At 46.3% G+C, this 20,013-nt stretch overlaps 1 protein-coding gene across 3 annotated transcripts in view; it reads right to left on the reverse strand.

The window, feature by feature from the left end:
- Window positions 1-5,233: 5,233 nt before the first annotated feature.
- Window positions 5,234-20,013, reverse strand: part of LOC120958580 (daf-12-interacting protein 1) — a 29,646-nt gene continuing 14,866 nt past the window's right edge. Inside the window, exons 2-8 of one of the 3 annotated variants that reach the window (XM_040381483.2) lie at window positions 14,751-14,768; window positions 9,401-9,742; window positions 6,695-9,328; window positions 6,473-6,610; window positions 6,185-6,392; window positions 5,893-6,108; window positions 5,234-5,821 (exon numbers count right to left, since the gene is read on the reverse strand). In XM_040381483.2, coding sequence (XP_040237417.2) covers window positions 5,733-5,821; window positions 5,893-6,108; window positions 6,185-6,392; window positions 6,473-6,610; window positions 6,695-9,328; window positions 9,401-9,742; window positions 14,751-14,768 — 3,645 coding nt within the window. In that variant the 3' untranslated portion in view covers window positions 5,234-5,732. Of the gene's footprint in view, window positions 5,822-5,892; window positions 6,109-6,184; window positions 6,393-6,472; window positions 6,611-6,694; window positions 9,332-9,400; window positions 9,743-14,750; window positions 14,769-20,013 lie in introns of all 3 variants that reach the window. The other 2 variants (XM_040381481.2, XM_040381484.2) reach the window with 2 other exon arrangements.

Raw genomic sequence — 20,013 nt, forward strand, 5'->3', positions numbered from 1 at the left:
GGGATAAGCTGTGTCTCAAAACACAATTTCACTACAAAATACAGAAACATGTGAATTCTGCTTTGCTCTGATAATGCAAGTAGCGCTGATAGATAAATACAATTACTTCTACTGTCTATCAAATAATGTCATCAACAGATTGTCCAAAGTTTCAATGCATTTGATGCATTTAGTTTGAAAGAGACCGAGAGAAATAAGAAGAAAAACCCATAATTTGTCCCATAAGTGCACCTGCCAAAGCAGATATCCAGGAAAGATTTGGACTGCTGCGTATTATTACCGAAATTTCGAAGACATATCAATTTTCTATCCACTTTAGATGATGCAAACACCTACTGGACGCTTGCTACTAGTATATGAATGACCGAGACTAATTTACGAGTCAAAGCAAAATTAAACTCTCCCGAAATTCAGCAAACGAACGACACAGTATACACTTATATACACCGAAAAGAGCTTTTTTTGATTCCCAAATCTGGCTCCCCGTTTTGTCAAACACTTATTGAATGTTTTTATACACAATTTACCATTGGGGCAATAGCGCTCTCAACATGCAAACTACTGGAGCACTGTTATTGGATAGCTTCTCATCATTGGATGGCACACATAATACATTACAATGTAATAGTCGTATCGAAAGGTTCGAAGCAAAGAAAACAAACACACACACACATAGGAACGATAATAATATTTACTGATAGTTCATTTCTCATCGTACTCGATCATTTCATCGTAATCCTCATGATACTACTGGGTACGCTTATTTACTGAACACGCGTTGTTATTAACACGGCAAACAATATTATATTGACTGATGTTCGCGTTTCGCGGCAGCACGTTAATTGAAAGTGATGTATAATTGTAGCATCTTTTAATATCACACCATAATTTAAACAGACGAAAACCGAAGAAATGTAATGCTGTATATGTTGGGTAGGAAAGTCCAACAGAGTCCGTTTATGAAACAAAAATGCATAGATCAAAAAGGCAAAACACGTGAAACAACGGCTGGCAGGAGGATAAACCATCGGAATGGCATATCTTGCGAAAAGTTCTTAGTTGCAAGGGAACGGACGCAAGGTAACATCAACCCGACTGCACTAATAAGGCAGCGATTTGCGTAGCGAAACGAGAACAACGGTACCAATTTATTGAACTGTTATTGATGATATATATATATACACATAATTATGAAAATAAATCAATATTCAAAATGGAAATCAAAAACCAAAAGTGTGTTGAAGGAAAAGATTATGATGATGATAAAGTCCTATGCTACAGCAATGCAGGTTTCAGCAGGACGGAGTATTCTTAAGATGTAAATATGAAAAACACAAATTAGTGAAAGTAAAGTAACGAAATTAGCGTCCAAGACCCAAGACGATCAGCCGAGTTCCACCAAGCAATAACGGGCCATGCTCCATCGAATACTACAATAGTATTCTCTAGTATCCTTTATGTCGCTCATCACGATCCAACCAATGGGTCGGCCACACCACTTTTCAGGTAAAAATCTGACGGCCAGTTTATCTGGTATAAACATCATGTTCCAGGGCACTACTTTCGCAGCAACAATATCTAGTATATTTGGAAGGTGGTCACATGCAATCATGAATGAATTATTCAATGTCGTGATGCCAATTGCAGTTATTCTTTACAGGACAATATGTGTAACATTAAACTGATGTTTTAACATATACATCACAGCTACGTTTGCAGTAAGGTAAGTTCTATTAATTTGCTCCCATTATTGACTTACCCGGGTAAGCTGGTGTATGAATAAATCCCTTTAAATAACAACATCTTCCTAACGCATTGAGAATGTGTGTTGGGTGCTCTGAGCTCATTTGTTCTGCTTGTGCAGTACTAATGTACGTTGTATTTTCGAAACAATCTTATAATATTGGTAGCTTATATTATAAATTTTTAACACCAAGCTGTCATTGTGATAGAATTGTTTAATATTATATGTAATGGTCTGAGTGTAAGCCGGTCTCGTAGTACAGTCGTCAACTCGTACGACTCAACAACATGCCCGTCATAGATTCAAGCCCTAAATGGACCGTGCCACCATACGTAGGACTGACTATCCTGCTATGGGGGAGAAGTAATCCATAAGTCACTGAAAGCCAAGCCCACAAGTAGTGGTACAGGCAGGCATTGACCGACAATGGCTGTTGAGCCAAAAAGAAGAAAAAGGTCTGAGTGTAATGATACGACAGACGACGTATGTCAAATACTCCCCAAAATCAATTTCTTATGCTAAATGGGCCACTCTGTTTGAGCATATTCATCCTTTCCTGTATTATAATTCCAAGGATATTAACCTGAAAAAGTAACTGGCGGGGAAATCCAATACATCGGCAAGTTAGTTTAAAAACGGAAATTATAGACCCTTTTCAATTCATATACACTTTTCACCCCACCAGTACAAGATCCAGATTATTGCCAGTCTCACCAGAATTTGCTTACAAATATTCTGATTGTTTGCAGATGGTTTATATTTAGAAACTTAATTTATTGCTCCTTCTTAACCACCGCATCCTTCCTTTTTTTGCAAACAAAAAGACCTTTCTAGTGATTGCTTTATCACCATATTTACTTCCATACAAATGGCTGAATGTACTGAATGGTTTTTGAGTTCACATTTCATTTCCTGTCCGCTTTATCAGATTGAAACAAATAATTTTTGTTCGAAATTTATGAAATTTTCATTGTACTCCTCTATACTCTAGGACACAAAGGCTTACTAACAGAAGTAATTTATAGATTTTCTGCTAAACTTTATGACTGCAGGAGCCAGAATTTTTTTGTTTCACAGAGGTATCCAGCATTACAATAGAATGCCACTGAAAATTGATTAAATCATGGACGACTCCAGTAATGCGTTCCCGTATCCGTACGTTTCTCCTTCATAGGTCATAGGTGGATTTGTAAATAGGGTTTTGTCTAGTTTATCTGTTATTCGAGTTTTCGACTGCTTGCTCAATCCCTTAGTTGGCTTAAGCTACATAGCAGAGTTGCAGACCGATGATATCTATATCATCAGCGTTTGCCAGGATATTTGTTGACTTACAAAAATAGTTCCCTAAGACTTCAACTTCGAGTCGGGGATTACCATCTCTAGCATCAAGTTCAATAGGAAACAGTCAGTCGATCTCCCTGGTGCAAGCCGATGGTGGGTCGCAAAATGCCCTGATATTTCTAGGTCCACCTTCAACAACGTCACATAGTCAGTCTAACTAGTCTGATCAGCTGACGATCAGGATCAGGATCTTAAAACAGTTCATTGTATCTTATGTCGATGAATGTATGAAGAGATAATACTTTTTTTGCATTCTACGGTTTTCACCAAGAGCTGGCTTTAGATCTGGTCAGTGGTGGATGTTGCGTTCGTCTGAATCTTCTGATAGTTTCCGATTACCTTTCGACGTGTAAGATTAGTTCATCGTAAAGCGAACATATTGTATAGGCGGTAATTAACACCGCAATTCGCAATCTTACCTGTTTCCATTCTCTGCAATCATATAGGACTTGAAACTGCTTTGAGAATAATTAAGGCTCTTCTATCCTACTACAAAGTGCCAGAGTGGTAACGTGGGTCATCATTATTTAAGTAAAGAATGAAGTAATATGACATTATAATAATATAATCGAATTTTGTACAAGAAGTTATGTTGCTAGATTATACTTAATGAGCATGGAATGTAAAAAATATCGGACATTGATTCCCACGACCATCCTTTATGAACCTTTATGAATGAATTATGGACCATCCGAGTGAGAGATGCAAAAGTTCTGGGTGTGGTGAAGCGACGCATTTTCGGGAACATTTTGGACAATGTGTTTGAGCATTTAACGTGGAGGCGAAGGATGAACTACGTAGTGATGTGCCCTCTAGAGCGCACCCACGACTCCGATCCGATTTCAACTCTTGTTAGGCCGATTTTGACTCCGGCAAAATGGAACCACTAGATCCGCCCGGAGTCGGAGTCGTCCGGAGTCATCCGGAGCCGTCCGGAGTCGTCCGGAGTCATTCGGAGTCGTCCGGCGTCATTCGGAGTCAGAGTCGTCCGGAGTCGTTTGGAGTCGTCCGGAGTCGTTCGGAGTCGGAGTCGTTCGGAGTCGTCCGGAGTCGTTCGGAGTCGTCCGGAGTCGTTCGGAGTCGTTCGGAGTAGTTCGGACTCGTTCAGAGTCGTCTTAGTCGTTCGGATTCGTCAGGAGTCGGCCATAATCGATCGGAGTCGGGGTCATTCGGAGTCGTCTAGAGTCGATCGGAGTCAACAGGAATCAGAGTTGGTCGGAGTCAACAGAAGCCGTGTGTTTTAATGTGCTTGTGATCAGACATTGCACTTCAGATGTGCACTTTATTTACAGGCCTTTGTTTCGAAGGCTGACTCCAGACGACTCCGAACGCTCAGATCGACTCCGCACGACACCAAACGACTCCGGAAGACTCCGAACGACTCCTATCGTCTCCTGACAACTCTGGACGACTCCGACTCCGAAGGACTCCGGACGACTCCGGGCGATTCCGGACGATTCCGAACGACTCCGGATAATGCAGGGCGGCCCTACCTTCCGGAGTCGATTCCGAATTTATCGGAGTCGGATCGGAGTCGACTTCGGATTTTTGTCAACTTTACCCATCTCTAGAACTACGTGCTTGTTGACGTACGTATATGGCAAAGCAGACATTGTTAAGGTGGCGTATACCAGCATGATACAATGGGGCAGTTTACCATACTAACTATAACACCATAGCATGCTCCATTATTAGAATGGTAAACTCTACCTCGTTTGACAGCGATTCTCAGCTTGGCACGAGCCGCGGAGGAGCACAGCGAGTTTAATGGCAGGATCATGTAAAGAAAATCTGCCGGAGATCGGGTGTCTACATGGATGGGAAGCAGCAACCAGGAAGCAAGCATGCTGGAGAAACGGGCATGATCGGGCCATGTTAGGACGACATGCACTGCGATGATCAGATTCCTGGTTTTTAAAAGCAAATAATTATTTAAATATGATAATTGTCGTAATATCTTCTACTGCATCTTATCTCACCTATTTAATCAAAATCCAAACATAACACATGTACACAAAGATTGCTGAAAGAAGAATTGGAGCGTATTTGTGGCGTAGGAAACTATGAAAAGAACCCACGAAAAGGACGATCAAAGACACATCACTTCGTTTTTCGGAAGGAACAGCAAAAGATAAATTCGGATAGGACTACTAAAGCGAACTCTCTCTCTTTCTCGAACTCTTTATTACACTGTTTTTCATAGTATTTACAACGATCACCCAGTAAATGGGCCGGAGCGGGAAATCGTACAAAACAGCATTTTACTAAACTTAACGAATAAATTATCATTTAAACTTAACGATTATCAAAACTGTTCAGACCACTAACGAACCAAACAGAGAATGGGATTTTATCCATAGTTTTCTGGAGAACTTCTCGGTTGCGCTCCCATTCATTCTAGTTGGTCATATATTGCCAAAATAATAATGGTTACTTTCAATCGGTAGTGCATTGTGAACCTGAACGTAATTTTGATTGAAATTGAAAACGGGTACTCATGGAAGGGCATTTTGTAATAAATTAACAACACAACTTCGAGGACAGACGGATTGACGTTTCAGGTCTGTGTTTTCCCCACCCGACTGGAAATTAACGTGATCGTGTTTTGTAGATTCGTGTCCAGCTTGGTGGTGGCGAGGGTGAATGCTTACAGCAACGAGTCGATAGCATGTATAACGCCGTTCGTTGTTGGGATATTAGACGTCTGCAGATAACCATCGTTAACCTTGATTTTACCTGTAAATTAGGGAAATGGTTAATTTGGCTTTTGTTCGTTAGCTTCATGTAAAGTTCCTTTTGCGACGTACCTCCCGTCTTCTGCAGCGTAACTGTCTTTCCCTCCGCCATAACGTCCTTAACCTGGTAGAAACGCATACCGGCAGTGAATAAAGTGCCCGGGACAACGTGCTTGCGTACGAGCTCTTCCGCCTGGTCCTTTTCCGTGACTAGGTTGGTGAGTTCCTCAGTCGAGAGGTGAGCAAATGCGGCATCGGTTGGTGCGAATACTGTGTAAGTTTTGATACCTGAATGTGGCACGCGGAAAATACCGAGTTTCAGCAAAGTTTTTGCAAACGATCTTCTCCCATCGTACGACTTTACCTTTATTCTGGAGAGTATCCGACATGCCCGATGCAAACAATGCTCGTAGGAAGTGAGTAAAGCGTCGCTCACGGTCCGATTGAAGCGTCTGAAGAATATCACCAACTGGTAGCGGGAACATGACACGGTCGACGGCATGAGCAATACCCTGGGGGATCACGATGTCCTGTTTGTCTGGCACGACCATAGCGCCGTTGATGGTGGTCACCTAGTGGGTCGGAAATTGAAATTAAAAAATGTAATTAATTAATTTGTAATGAAATAGGCAGCTATAGTGCCACCCATTACCTTAACGTCGTTCCATTCCGAGTCGTGCATGTTGTATTGATTTACGCGAAGCTGAGTTCCGGCCAGGGACACACCAGTCATTTCATCCTGCAGAGACGCGATTTCAAACGATCCAGGAATGACGTGATGCAAGAGCAGCTGGAATGAAAAAAAAAGATCAGTGATGAGTGATGAATGATGATCGATTTCCAATCAGACTATTGGCCCTGCACTGCCACTTACTCCGCTCAGTAGGCGTGGGTTGTTGCGGAACTTCTCTTCCGCCTTTTCGGGTCCGCCCAGCTGGACAAGCAGACTGCGGAAGGCTTTATCGGTGGGCACGAAGATTGTGTACGGGCCCGTTTCATTCAGTATCGTATCGAGACCAGACTGGCGGAGATATTTGGCCATGGCAAATAGTCCGTTATTCTTGAGAATTGCTGGTAGTTCATTTTGCTGCTGCTGGGTGTCCTCCTTGGGAGCGCTGAGTGTGTTGTCTTGTTGCTGTTGCGTAATCGTTTCGGATGCGGATGCCGTAGGGACAGCATCGCTAGCGGTGGACTGATGTGACGCATGAATCGTCTGATGCTGGTAGGTACTGGCCGTCTGCTGTTGCTGCTCAATGGCAGCGGCCGTAGCCGTGTCCGAGAAATACTTTTCCGTGTTGGCAGTCTGATAGATGCTGGGTGCTGGTGTAGCCGGTGGGATGGCCGTGGTAGACACCGGGGTGTACACCGAGTTTGCTTCGGAGAATCGTGCCGTGCTGTCGGCGGTATAGCTACCGGACACTGGCGACGGCGTTGAAAGACGGGCCGAGACTTGCTGGGGAAGCGTGCTGCCAGAGTAGCCACCCGGTGAGTATGCAGTGACACCGCTGCTCGGGCTTGCCGGGGAAGGCGTGGAAGCGTAGATGGTGGCCGGTGCCGGCGAGGCGGTATGGTGTACAGTACTGCCGGACAGGAAAGCAGTCGAGGCGTGATCCTCGATCGGTGTGCTGTGTGGAATGATCGTCACCGAGTTGGCTTTCTTGATCGGTTGATGGCGTGGCGTCGTAGTCGTAATCGGTGCGTCCTCGATCAGGTCCGGCTTGGCCACGGATCCCTTCGACACGACCGACGATGGGGGAGGCAGCTGAATTTCACCGTTCTTGATGCGTTTCAAGATGCTGTCCACATCGGCACCGGATGTTTTGGTTTCCTTGTCACCGCTACCCTTTACCCCTTGCACCTTGTACGATCCGTCATCCTGTTCCTCCAGGTACACAAAGGTAACCTTCTTTTGAGGGGGGATCTTGCCCACCTCCTGGATCTGCCCATCCTCCGTCTGCTTGATCAGCTCAAAGTCCGCACCCGGGGGAAGCAGACCACTGCGCGCAATGTCCTCGAAGGACAGTGGTTTCGGTGTCGTGGGCGAATCGAGCTGCTGGGTCAGCACACCCTCCGAGTTGGCGTTGGCGCGCTTGATGATTTCGGGATCGGTCGTACGGATGACCTGCACCTTTTCACCGTTCGGTAGTACCAGATCGGTCGAGCTGTAGTTCATGCCACCCAGATCGGGCGACGTTTCGGCAAGAGCTAGCTTCAGCTGCTTAAGCAGATCGTCCCGTCCGAGCGCTTTGGTAGACTTTACCTTCGTGGGCTTCGCCTTGGCTGGCTTTGCCGTCTCGGACTTGATCGTTTGGAACAGGGTCTGACGGTTCGCGCTGAGCAGTACGTCCAGATCCGACTGAGTGATGCTGCTGTAGTCTTTCTTGCTGTTGGGCTTGAGCGGGATCACCGAAAGCTGTCCACTGGTGGCTGCAGCGGTTGATGTAGTTGGTTCTGGTACGGCTACGGGCTTTGACTGCATCTTGACAGCCTTTTCAAAAAGTGTCCGCTCCGACGGCAACACATCGCGCGAACGTACCTGTGTTGGGACGGTCTTTTGCTGCTGTTCGTATTGCTGCTGCTGTTGCTGCTGCTGTTGCTGCTGGAGGATCTTTTGTTGCTTCTTCAGGAACTCCTGATGCAGCTGCTGTACCTTCGCTTGCTGTTTCTGGTATTGCTTCTGCAGGAACTGTTCATGCTTTTGGATTACCTTCTGCTTTTCCTGCAGCTCGCGAATCCGTTCACTTTCTTCCTTGAGTCGACGTTCGTACTCCTGCTGCTGCTGATAGCTAAGTGGTTGCTGCTGTTGTTGCTGTAGACCGTTAAAGTTGGTCGCCTGACCACCGAACTGTGCACTCTGCACGGGTTGCTGCGGTCCGCTGAACGTTTGTATTTGAGGTTGGGCCTGTGGGAATCCAGCACCCTGGGGCTGGGCGTTGAAGTTATTGGACGATTGGGCAAATGGAACGTTCGGTTGCAGTCTCGGAAGCTGCTGTTGCTGCTGCTGCTGCTGGAACTGCGGCGAGGGCTGCTGGAAGTTCGTTCCGATCGACTGCGAAAGCGGTGGGAATTGAAGGGCCGGATTTACGGATTGGCTGTTGTGGAATGTCGGCTGCACCGGGAACGTCGACTGGCCGGCGTTCGGCCCGGACAGCTTGAAGTTTTGGGGAGAATTGTGCAGTGGTAGCTGCTGGTTGGTGAACAACGGCACAGGCTGTTGGCCAAGATTCGCCCCGTTCGATGGTGCGCCTTGGCTCGGGAAGCGAACCTGTCCATTACCGGTGAAGGAAGGAGGAGTCTGAAGGAAAGGAGCCTGAAGGGAGTTTGGTCTTTGGGGTGCACCGAACGTTGGTGTATCGATGCTGTTCAGAAAGGAGGAAGGTTGGCTGTTCAGTGGCTGACTGACGGGCGCGGGGCCATTAGTGTGTGGTGGTGGTGGTGGTCCGTTGAAGAATGTGGCCTGCTGTAGTTGGTTCTGTACGGAGCGCTGCTGTGGTGGCAGTCGTGTGTCCTGCTGTAAGAGTTGTAAAAAATTTGGTATGAATGTGGTCTGCGTGTGGTGCTGGAAGTAATAGCGGTTTACTTGTGCTCCAAAGCTAGGTCCTGGACGGCCGGACGGTGCGCGGAAGCTGTTCACCGGTCCATTGGCCGGTGATGATAGTGGTGGTGGTGGATGTAGATTGTTCGAGTGGTGATGGAAGTGTGCGTTGGGCTGGAAGTGTTGCTGTGTACTACTGGGGCCACTGAACGTTTGCCTTGAATGGGGTTGAGGGGGCACCGGTATTTGAATCGACGGTTGTATGAAAACGTTCGGCGAACGTTGGTTTTGGTGCAGATTGAAGCGATGCTGGTGCTTCTGAATGTCGCTCAGAATGTGCGTCTGCTGCTGTTGCGTCAGCTGGCGTCGCTGAGCTTTCGGTGGAACCTATTGACCGAACGAACAGAGAAGAATGTTTCGTGTCAGAAATCGTTACTGCTGCGGACTTACTGAGGCACGAGAGTGACTGAGGCTGTATAATTGAGGTCACACACGTTTGCACATGCACACTTTTGAGGACGATCTTCACGCGATGGTTGTGTAATTTTAGCCAACAAAACATTCGTGTACCCGCTCTAGCATCCTTTCACTATCAATAAACGCAACCAAATCGGCAAAGTTTATTAACCCGTTCCGTCGTTGGTTATCTTCACCGCTCTCATAAAACGAAGCCCCTTGTTTACCATCATCTTCAACACTTTTCTTGCACAATTATACCGGTCCCTTGATTTGACCGCATGGGTTACGTTCCTTTTTACCGAAGAAGCGACCCAGCGGCCACTGATGACCCACTGCCAAGAGAAAGGAAACATTTTCAATCGAATCTGCAACACTACAAGTAGCTCATTACAGGCCCCTAGGGAGGGGGGAGTGTCTTAGATTCGGGAAAGGACCCCAGATCTAGCGAACCGTCAAGATGCGCGCAAAGCATCGCGGTGCGATGATGTAACAAGCGTTGCCCCTCCGATACGCCCGCTCTGGGCAATTTCAACTGCAAAGAAATGAAAACACTAGTGATGCGCCCCCCTTTCATCCCCGTGGTAAGAGGGTGGAGAGGCACTGGATGATGCTCGATGGAAGCTGTGGCGATACGAGAAAGGCTGGCCCGAAGCCGACACTTTGGCTAACACGGTTATGCAGTTTTACGGGTCGATTGTTTGGGGTCGTTTTCTTCTCTGGATGTGGTGAACGCGTGAACGTAACACCATTCCGCTGGCGTTTAAAGCGCCAGCCGCGGACGCAGCAACACCGGTTCGGTGGTGGTCAATTGTTTTCGACAGCCCCAGCTGTCCGGCGCGCAGGAAGTAGATGATGCCGCTTTGGATCATTGCTTCGGTACCGCTTGTTTTTGTGGGATCGGATGTGGCGTGGTCCACGAAATAAGCTTGCCACCAAGAGAGGAGATGTTTCGTACACGATCGCGCCGTTACGTCAAACGCAAGGGAAGGCCAAAGGAAGAAAAAACCTCAGAATCGGAACAATCGGTATGCGGGCTTCCATTGCTCTAGTTACGAAATTGTGGGAAGAGTTGCGTGCAAGCTTCAATTGGGAAGGGAAGGTTCGCAATGATGCGTGGCGCGAAGCGATGTGATCTCAGCTTTTGTGCGATCACTCTGGTTCCTGGTTCTCTGCAACGCTCGATATGCGTTTCGCTTTGCGTAAGAACTATGCGATGAGAGCCAGTTGATGTAAACAGTGATCAATGGCTTTATCTTAGCGTATCCACAGTGATTACGCAAAGAACAGCGATGATGTGTGTAATCCAAGCGTTTCTGTTTGTGTAATGCTAATCGGATCAAAGGTTAGGAAAGTTAGATGATGGTTTTTGTTGATTTTGGTATGTACCTAGGGGAGTACCCACGATCGTGCACCAAGAAGGTATACCTTCATAACCAGCCCCAACGGTTATGACAATACGGTTTTTTTTCATTCAAGAACACACAATTGATCACTTCATTTGTCCGCGCATCGTGAGAGTTGTGAACTTTCCTAGACTTTCGAGTGAATGATTTATTTTTACCTCACACATCAGTAGACGCGTCTTTATGCACGTTAGGATCCATTGCATCATATACAACAACCAGCAGAAAATCTCCTTCGCGTGGTGGACATTCCTGCATTCGATTGCATTCTTTTGTATGTGCCCGTTTGCCTTCCCTTTGCGCGTCGGCTTCATAGCACGAAATGGACTTTCACTTCGATCAAATACCTTTCTTCCGCTGGCCACCGCTGATTGACCACCACCAGCAGACCGTGGATCCGGCGGGAAGAGCGCGTAGGATATAAGCGGGATTCTTCACCTTCCCCATTATGCCTTTCAAAACGCAGTGATCGTTTCTACAAAAAAAACAACAACCGTACCGTGGAATTTGATTCATCTCCTTTAACGGTCACTATGTAATGAATGTGCTACTTTTTACGCACCACCTCGACCACGAAAGACCATTTTTAGAGCTTTTTTATGGCTCAAGATGCCAAATTTCGTCATCTGTACCCACACGCAGAGTTGGGCTTGATCGTTTGCATAAATTACGCTTCCTCTTGACATTTTCAGTGTCCGTGTGATTCGTGTAAAGCGCGTTCGATTGGACGATTTGAACAAGTGTCCAATCGTGAAAGTACCCTCAATGTGTGAGCGTACCAATTCGTCGCAATTCATGTACTTCACTTTCAGTCCGCTCGGCTGAAGATTCCGTTTTTGCTGCTGCTGATTCCCAAAGGCGAGGAGATCATGAACCAAAGATGATTGTAATTACCATTACGACGCATTTCCTTCCCGAGTGATGAGAAAAGCAACGAACGGTCGAGTGATTGACTGTCCACTGACTCATTAAATTTCAAATGAATATTAATTTAATACAGCTCACCGGTTGGGGAAGCTTCATTATTTTCGACCCATTGCGGTCGTTAGCTGCTCGATCGGAATGCTCCGTCGTGACGAATTGGTTTTAGGAACACGGAGAAGATGTTTCGAGCGATGGGAACGGAGCAGCACATTCACTTGTGCACGCTGCCGGCTCTACACAGTGGCACATTTTCGGTAAAGTGAAGGTGCTCTTCTGCAGCACAAAACCGTGATCAGTGGCCAGTGATTTTCCACCAGAAAAATCAACAGCAGATCAAATGGCTCAAGGTAAACCTTACAAGAACTGCACTACTAAAAACAAAACAAGCATCGATCGTTGAAAGCGAGGTATAATTGAACATGCAGTCTTGTTATGTATGCATTGTCTTAGAATTTGGACGTTGCAGAACGGCGTAGAATGGCTCTTGGGATATTATACAAATTGGAAAAGTGAATAGTATGTGGAACATCATTTTCAACCATATGTTCGTTACAACACAGAGCTTGTCTTGTTGAGCATTCATTATTTTAATGGAAACGTATGATCATTTTCTGAATTATATGAAACCCGATAATCCAAGGAATTTCCGTTTTTAACATTCAGATTGTTAGGTAAAAATATAAAAAAATCTTGTCTGTTATTTAATTCATTTAATTCCATGCTATATCCTAAAACACGGCAACACATAGAATTGTAAAAATCTTTACAATGAAACACAACATTTCAAAGCAATTATACGTCTGAATTCAATAACATCAAAATGAATGTCTCATTCCTTAGCTTGATCATATTGAACTAGAAAAATAGTTATAATCAGCCTTTTATTCCATTCACTCGGAATTCTCAATTTCATAGAAATACCATTATTTCCTCCCAACAATGTTGCCATTACACGGTATCTTTCTCCAGCTCGAAGGTTTTTGACAGGTTGCCGCCAGGTTTGGTTACTCTATAGTAACCGCATTTTCTAATACCCTAGCTCGGCCATCCAAAACGCAGTGGGCGGACAAGTGGGGGAGAAAGTGTTCTCCGTCGGCTGAGAAATTGCTGCATTTAACTACAGCACCGACACGATGCCAACGACATGGATAGTATAATTAAACCCATCCACTCGGACCACTTGCCGACCGATCGGGCACGTGAAACGAGCCAGTTTCAGCTTCTTAACAAGTGGGTGGGTTCGTCTGGATGGTGATTGAGACGAAAGTGAAACGTACTTTACGCAAGTTTCAATTACAATTCAACCGAACGGCACTCGCATTGAAGCAGCAGCAGCAGCAGCAGATTGGTGCGATAAAATGAAGCTAAACTGCGCTCATTACCATCGATGATGGGGTAAAATTCGTATGCATTTCGGGGCAAATGGTGATTGAAGATCAGGAAGAACATCGTGCTATCTTCAGGTGAGGACGACCTTGTGATGCATGAGCATCACATACCCCATGGCCGTTGATGAACCATTGAGCTGAGTACGAACAAGTGGGCTAATGCGCCCGAGCGCTTCAAAACAAGTTTCCAACCCTGCAGCGGCCCATCGCGGTGCTGTACAAACATAACGATATTATGATCGATCCTCTCTATCGGTGATTGGTTATTTGTGAAGCTTTCGCCGTAAAACGGAATTGCATAATGTCTATCGCAGCAGGCTACCACCGGTGCGATCGCGTGGCAAAAATCACAGCTTGAAGCAAATTGCATTTGACACGTTCCCCGGGTAACATCGGTGTTCCATAATTGCCGGAAGGGTTCAATGTGCGGGGAGGCTGGCGACTGAAGCACACTCAGCTGGGTGCAGTGCAATTGCTCGCCAGCAGGCGCCACTTCCAGACGGTTCCACCGACAATAAGCTAAACCGTACCGGGATGCGAGTGCTGCTCCCTAGCCCGATAGAGATGGTTAATTTTTGCTCGTCACTTATGCAACGGAGCAGCTCTAAACGACCACCAGCGCCACCACTACTTTGGAAGGGGGTCTGAGTCGAATTTCAATTTTCGTACACTAGAAAGACTCGATCGATCTGATGTTGGTTTGAAAATGAATCGATCACCGACCAAATAGACACAGGCCCCTCTTTATCCCAGGCGTCTCTTTATCCTACAAGTGGCAGTACGATCGTATGAGAAAAAAAAGTCGCTGCGTGAAACCGAAAGGTAGATAAGGTAACACGCAGCATGCTCCGTCTGCATAATACTTGATCACTTATGATTGATTGGTTGATTGATTGATTAATCGATGATGCGCGCGATCGAGAGTGGAATTTAAGATGTGAAAAATCAACAAAAAAAAAAAACAACATTCCCCCCATGCGATCGGCGCCACAACAAAGCGACAAGGAGAGAGAGAGAGAGATCCAACACAACACTTTCTAAGCTCGCCGTGCTCCGAAGCATCGCAAAAAAACATGCTACGTCTTGTTTTCGAGATACTGTGTGCGTATTTGTTGTTGGCCGGCGTTGTTTGTAATTCGGTTGTCGTACGATCGCACATACGCAGACGCCACCAAGTGGGAGAAGAAGGAGGATGATGGGGGGGACGCTGCCGAGACTTACCGCGAATGATTTGGGAATCTATGGAAAATGTTTGAAAAGAAAGTAAAAAGAGAGGGAAACAAACACAAAACGGATTTGAGTAATATGAAGCATTGGCTGTTTTTGCTTGTTTGCTTGTTTGCGCATAAAGTGCACAGTGATGTTGGTGCAATTTGGTGCCTGGTGTGGAATGCAAATGTTTTTTTACAACATAGACCATTGAACTAAACCAACAACATAAGTGCCGGCAATGTTTGTGGTTAGGAGTACACTACGAAAGTGTTTTTGTATAATATTTGAAGGTTTACTATTTACAACTGTGCAAGTGTTTGCTTTTAATTAATAGCCATTGAATTGTATGAAAACCCTTCCAAAACGTTCTCGTCTTATGGTTTGAGAAAGAAAATTAGCATTATTTTTGGCGTGAGTGATACGCCTGTTAGTTCACACGTCGGCTTATCATTATAGCATTTCCGCATTGTTATTAGCAAATTCGGTTTTATTACCCTTCGCGGGTCGTGAGACCGGAACTGGTTCGTAAGCATGCCTTTGCAGTATGTTTTCTCAGCTTAAGTAGGTTCGATTTGTTTGGTTGAGGATTGGATGCTTTACTATGTCATTATATGAAGTTTTTCTATATCTATTTATGAGTTTTGTCATTAGAATAACATAGAGCATTGATGTATGAAAATTTTATAAGCAGAACGTCACCATTTTTAACTTTGCGTTTGGCGATGTTTATTTGTTTTTCTGGTTGGATCTGTACTGTATAAAATATTGCAAGATCATGTGTTTGTCTTCATACCAGGACAATTTCAACCACCGCTGCCTGACGTAACACGATTATCCACACGGACCATTGTGTGCGGTCGACCATTTACATTTCACTTTTTGACGCCCCGATCACATCCTATTAGCTCATCACCAGTGCGAGCCAACCGTACGCTAATGGAGCGGCAGACTTTCGATCGGCAAACGATCTGCGTCGCATCTCACCTGGAAAACACGTGCTCTAAGTGGTGATCGATGTATTTTCCGGCGCAGAACAAACCGCAAATGAACATCTGTTTGAAGTGATCTGAAGAACACAACACAATCGCCTAAAGATATCACTCCTTCGGGTAGGGCCATCTACATCTGGGATCATACCAAAGGGAACAATTTCTTCTCCTATTTGCGTACAGGCTGAGTTGATGAGAATGGCCGCCAACTGAAATATCCCACTGGTACGGTACCAAACATGGGCCGTCGGGCATATGCTATGATACCACCACGCCATGACCTCTTAACGTTCCGGGGCACACGGATTTAGTGCGAGTGCGCCCACTTTATCGGCCTCATCAACTTTTTTCGTGCACTTTTTCCTTACTGCACTGAAGATGATCGTAATGTTGCGTAAGGGTACAACTTTGCCAGAAAACGCTAATTGTTGCGCATTTAATACCACAGTTTTTGCTCTGCGGCTTAAGCTGTTTGTGTCGCAATCAAAACTGATTTTTCTTGCCGATGTGCACAAACATCTTCTGTCTGTCCGATCCTCGGGGTGCTAAACGATGATGGATAGGATATTCATCCTCAACAACATCGTACAAACATATACAAACACACACGCACACACTTTTGAGAAGGAGTGAAAGTTTCGAGTACTTAAAGCATGTGACGCAATTTATGGTTTATTGAGCGAACTTAAAAAAATCACCATCTGTGTAGGGCGTAGTGGAACATTCCGAAGCGGGAAAGATATGGTACACTAATTGCTTGCCTTTGCCCATATAAACTGCCCAGAATGACATGTTCACAGACTAAATGCCCAAAACCCCTTAAACCGACCATCAAGTCTGGGCGCTCGCGCGCGTTCGTGTATGTCAGAGAGAGATTCAATTTCCATCTTTCAAGAGTGTTGTCCAAATACCCCTAATTTTCCATTTTAACTCATCGAAGCTTTCTGGCGACGATCGGCTGGGACGGCGGAAATGCTCCCTAACATGCACAAAGTCCACCCAAGGGCCCAGGGAAAGCAACCCGAGGCCGAACGAAATGCAGCTAATCACCATCATTGGCGATCATGAGAGGGAGTTGGAAATGAAAATTGCGGAAATCATAATATTACCGACGCGAGTGACTGCAAAGCCTCCACCACCCTACATCCACCCCAATGACGTTAGTTTGAAAAGTTAATCTATGTCTATAATTTGGTAGTCCCAAGCGCTCTGATCGAATATCGGGCGCGCGCTCGCGCATGTGTGTGTGTGTAGGGTGCGGGAAGCGGGAGCTTTATTCTTTCTGCCTGGCGAAACAACGGCCACCAATCTCTGATGAACGGGCAGGCATGCCGTAACATTAGTCAAAGTGCTAAAAACGCTCACTATCACTTCCGTTTGGCGTTTGGGATAGGACGATAGGAAAGACGAGGAGGAGAAGGAGGAGGTGGTGGTGGGGAGAAATAACAACAAACGGTTTGCTTCGTATCACACAGATTCCGCATTCCGTGATGCCGGAGTGACAATACGAAAAACAAACATTCGAAAGCGCCACCGTTAGCGTGGTCACGCAATTCCACCATGCCCGTTTGCTTGGTTCCGGTGTGTCATTGGTCAGGTATGGGGTGGGATTCGATGGACTCGCGAAAATTACATGGCATAGCAACCACTGCCACACACTGCCACACACAGTGGCTCAACCTTTGCCCGGGCAACCTTTGACGAAGTGCCTTCAAATAAGATGTCCAGCGCCATTTCCTTGGCCAGTGCGCTTTTATCGCTTTGTCACGTTTGTTAATATGTCCCTCGTTGCCACTTTCTACTGTGTGTGTGTTGTTGCTAAAGCGCGTAGAGCGCGCGTACTCCTTGCCCTCTGGGCTCTTGTCACTTGGCTGAACGTTAATTTTACGGTCACTGACCGGGTCAGCGGAGGATGAGGGCGCTGGTTTGGGGTGTAATCGGTAACACGCACGATCATTCAACAGGTCCCACGAGGACACATTTGAAGAGGGGGGGGGGGGGAACGCATTGCATCGTGAAAACGGACAAGACAAATTGGACGATTTGTTCTGAAAAGATTTGACGCCATTTGACAAAAGTGGTGCACACGACGATCTTTGTGTGCAGGAGGAGCATGGGAATGCCACTAAAAAAGTGTAAGCTCCATCCATCTTTCTAAACTCTTCCGACGCAAACCACCGAAACGACGTCTTAGACGTTGGGGAAGGTTTCGATGGCAGTGTTCCGAAAGTTGCCACAACAGCCCGTCGCAACATAACAGTGACAGTGATAGAAAGAAGAGGGATAACACATAAACACACACACACACGCGGGTCACATTCAGCTAAACGCAAAGTAAATGTTGATTCATTGTGAAAGTAAGTTTTTTTTTTCTTTCCTGGTGCGATGGCAGGCTTTCGAACGGTTCCTTCGAAGCGGTGGACATGAGGCAAAAGAGAATAAGCGAGTCGGCGGAGGTTGCGGACCGTGGTCGTTTGATAGCCGAATAATAATCAAAATCTGCTTCCAATTCGCATCTGCCATCAGGCCAATTGTCTTGTGGTTGGTGTTGGTGGTCCGCCTTTCCTTGCCAGCTTTCTTCATGTCTTCCAGCGGCACCGAACACAATTGAGTGCGGCTGATGGTGGGGCATTGCGAGTCAATTGTTTAATCAAATTAGGTAAAAAACAGGAGAAATTGTGACAGGAGAGATATGTGCATGAGATTAGCAACAAAAAGCCTCCATAAAATCAATCTCGTTTCGATGCATTCCGATCGCTAATCAACCGAGCTTCATCTAATTTCGATCACGCTGCGCCGTTTGGTTACGCAAAACTGCACCTTGTTTTAACACGGTGGTTTCAACCGGGCTGGCCGTCAAATTGATTTCTTGAGCAGTGCGGGAAAAGGTATTTCGTTTCATTAAGCCCGGGACCGGGAAGATTAACCTTTCACCGTCCATTAGCATCGCTGCGAGTTCTTGCGAGCCAAACCGGGCAGCACCTCTCGCACAGCTCGGTGAAGACGACCGTCCGCCTCCGCCCCGTTTGCGGTTTTCCAGCCGTGCAAAGTCCCCCCCCCCCCCTTACCCCCTGCACTAAGTTTGCAAACCACCCAAACCACCCAACCGGCAGGCACATCCGTGGGCGTTTTCTTTGGCCACAGTGCAAAAGCCATGCAGCTTAATGATGAACTTTCGCTCTGAACTTTGCGCTCGCATCCATCCCTTTTGCCGGTTCACCGGCCAAACGTAATATTTGTATGAGCGTAATAAGGTGTTACGCGAGAGACGCCGCTGTGGTGTGTTGTTTGCCTTTAGGAATCAACTAATGCCCGGCGTGAATGATTTATAATAAGACGTATGAAAAAAAGCGCAGCGGTACGTGTAACCGGCCCCGAAGCCGGAAGAGGAGGGAGTGCGACCTGTTTGTGGGTATGAGTCGAATCTGCGAAGTCCAGGGGGGGGGGGGGGCTGGAAATTCGGGTTCACAAAACTCCCACGGCTCTAGTACCGCCATCGCGTAATGTGGCAAGCGCCACCGCTCTCGCCCTCCCAAACGGGGAAACGCAACGATCCAATTATTACCGGACCGGTGAGAGAATTTATTTATCTTGGGGTTTTGTTTTATTTTTTCCAGCGCCTGCCTATGCTGCCCCTGTTACGGGTGCCTCGTGGATTGCGTTATGGCGTAAGCGGGAGAACGATGAAGACGAACCATCATCGCAGCACTGGAAGCAGCGATCTCCTTCTCCCATACCTGGCAGCGCATACTATGTGTATCTTCTGTCCGGGTGCACGTTGCGCCACACGCTGACGTTTCCCATGGAGCAGATTTTAGAATCGATAAAAAACGGGAACTGCATGCATCGAATGAAGATGGCAGCACACAGCCTCTTATCGTGTCTGCTTGCATCGATGGAATAATCAGCGATGCTCTGAAGCGTTTTTGCGGTTCATGCTGCTGCTGCAGATCAAGAAAGTTATCACACCCGCCGCGTGTTTGCGCCAACCATTCACAGTGGTGCAGTATATTATTAGCGAGTGCATTGTTGTGTGTATGGGGGGCCCGGCACACCAACTGGTGCCACTTCCTGAGTAGTACACCATATGCTTGGGGGCACAGATTGGAGATCGCTTGGGAAAAGCAGCAACTAATTGATCGGCATTATTCCAACACGCCGCGCGTTAAGTAGAAGAACTAATTTTATGGACACGACGCATGTCTCATGCATACTTTGCTTGCGCTGTATACGCAACAACCCTTCACAAACAACCGGCACACATCGAATCGGCTTGCATTTAA

The sequence above is a fragment of the Anopheles coluzzii genome, chromosome 3, assembly GCF_943734685.1.
Source record: "Anopheles coluzzii chromosome 3, AcolN3, whole genome shotgun sequence".
NCBI lineage: Eukaryota > Metazoa > Arthropoda > Insecta > Diptera > Culicidae > Anopheles > Anopheles coluzzii.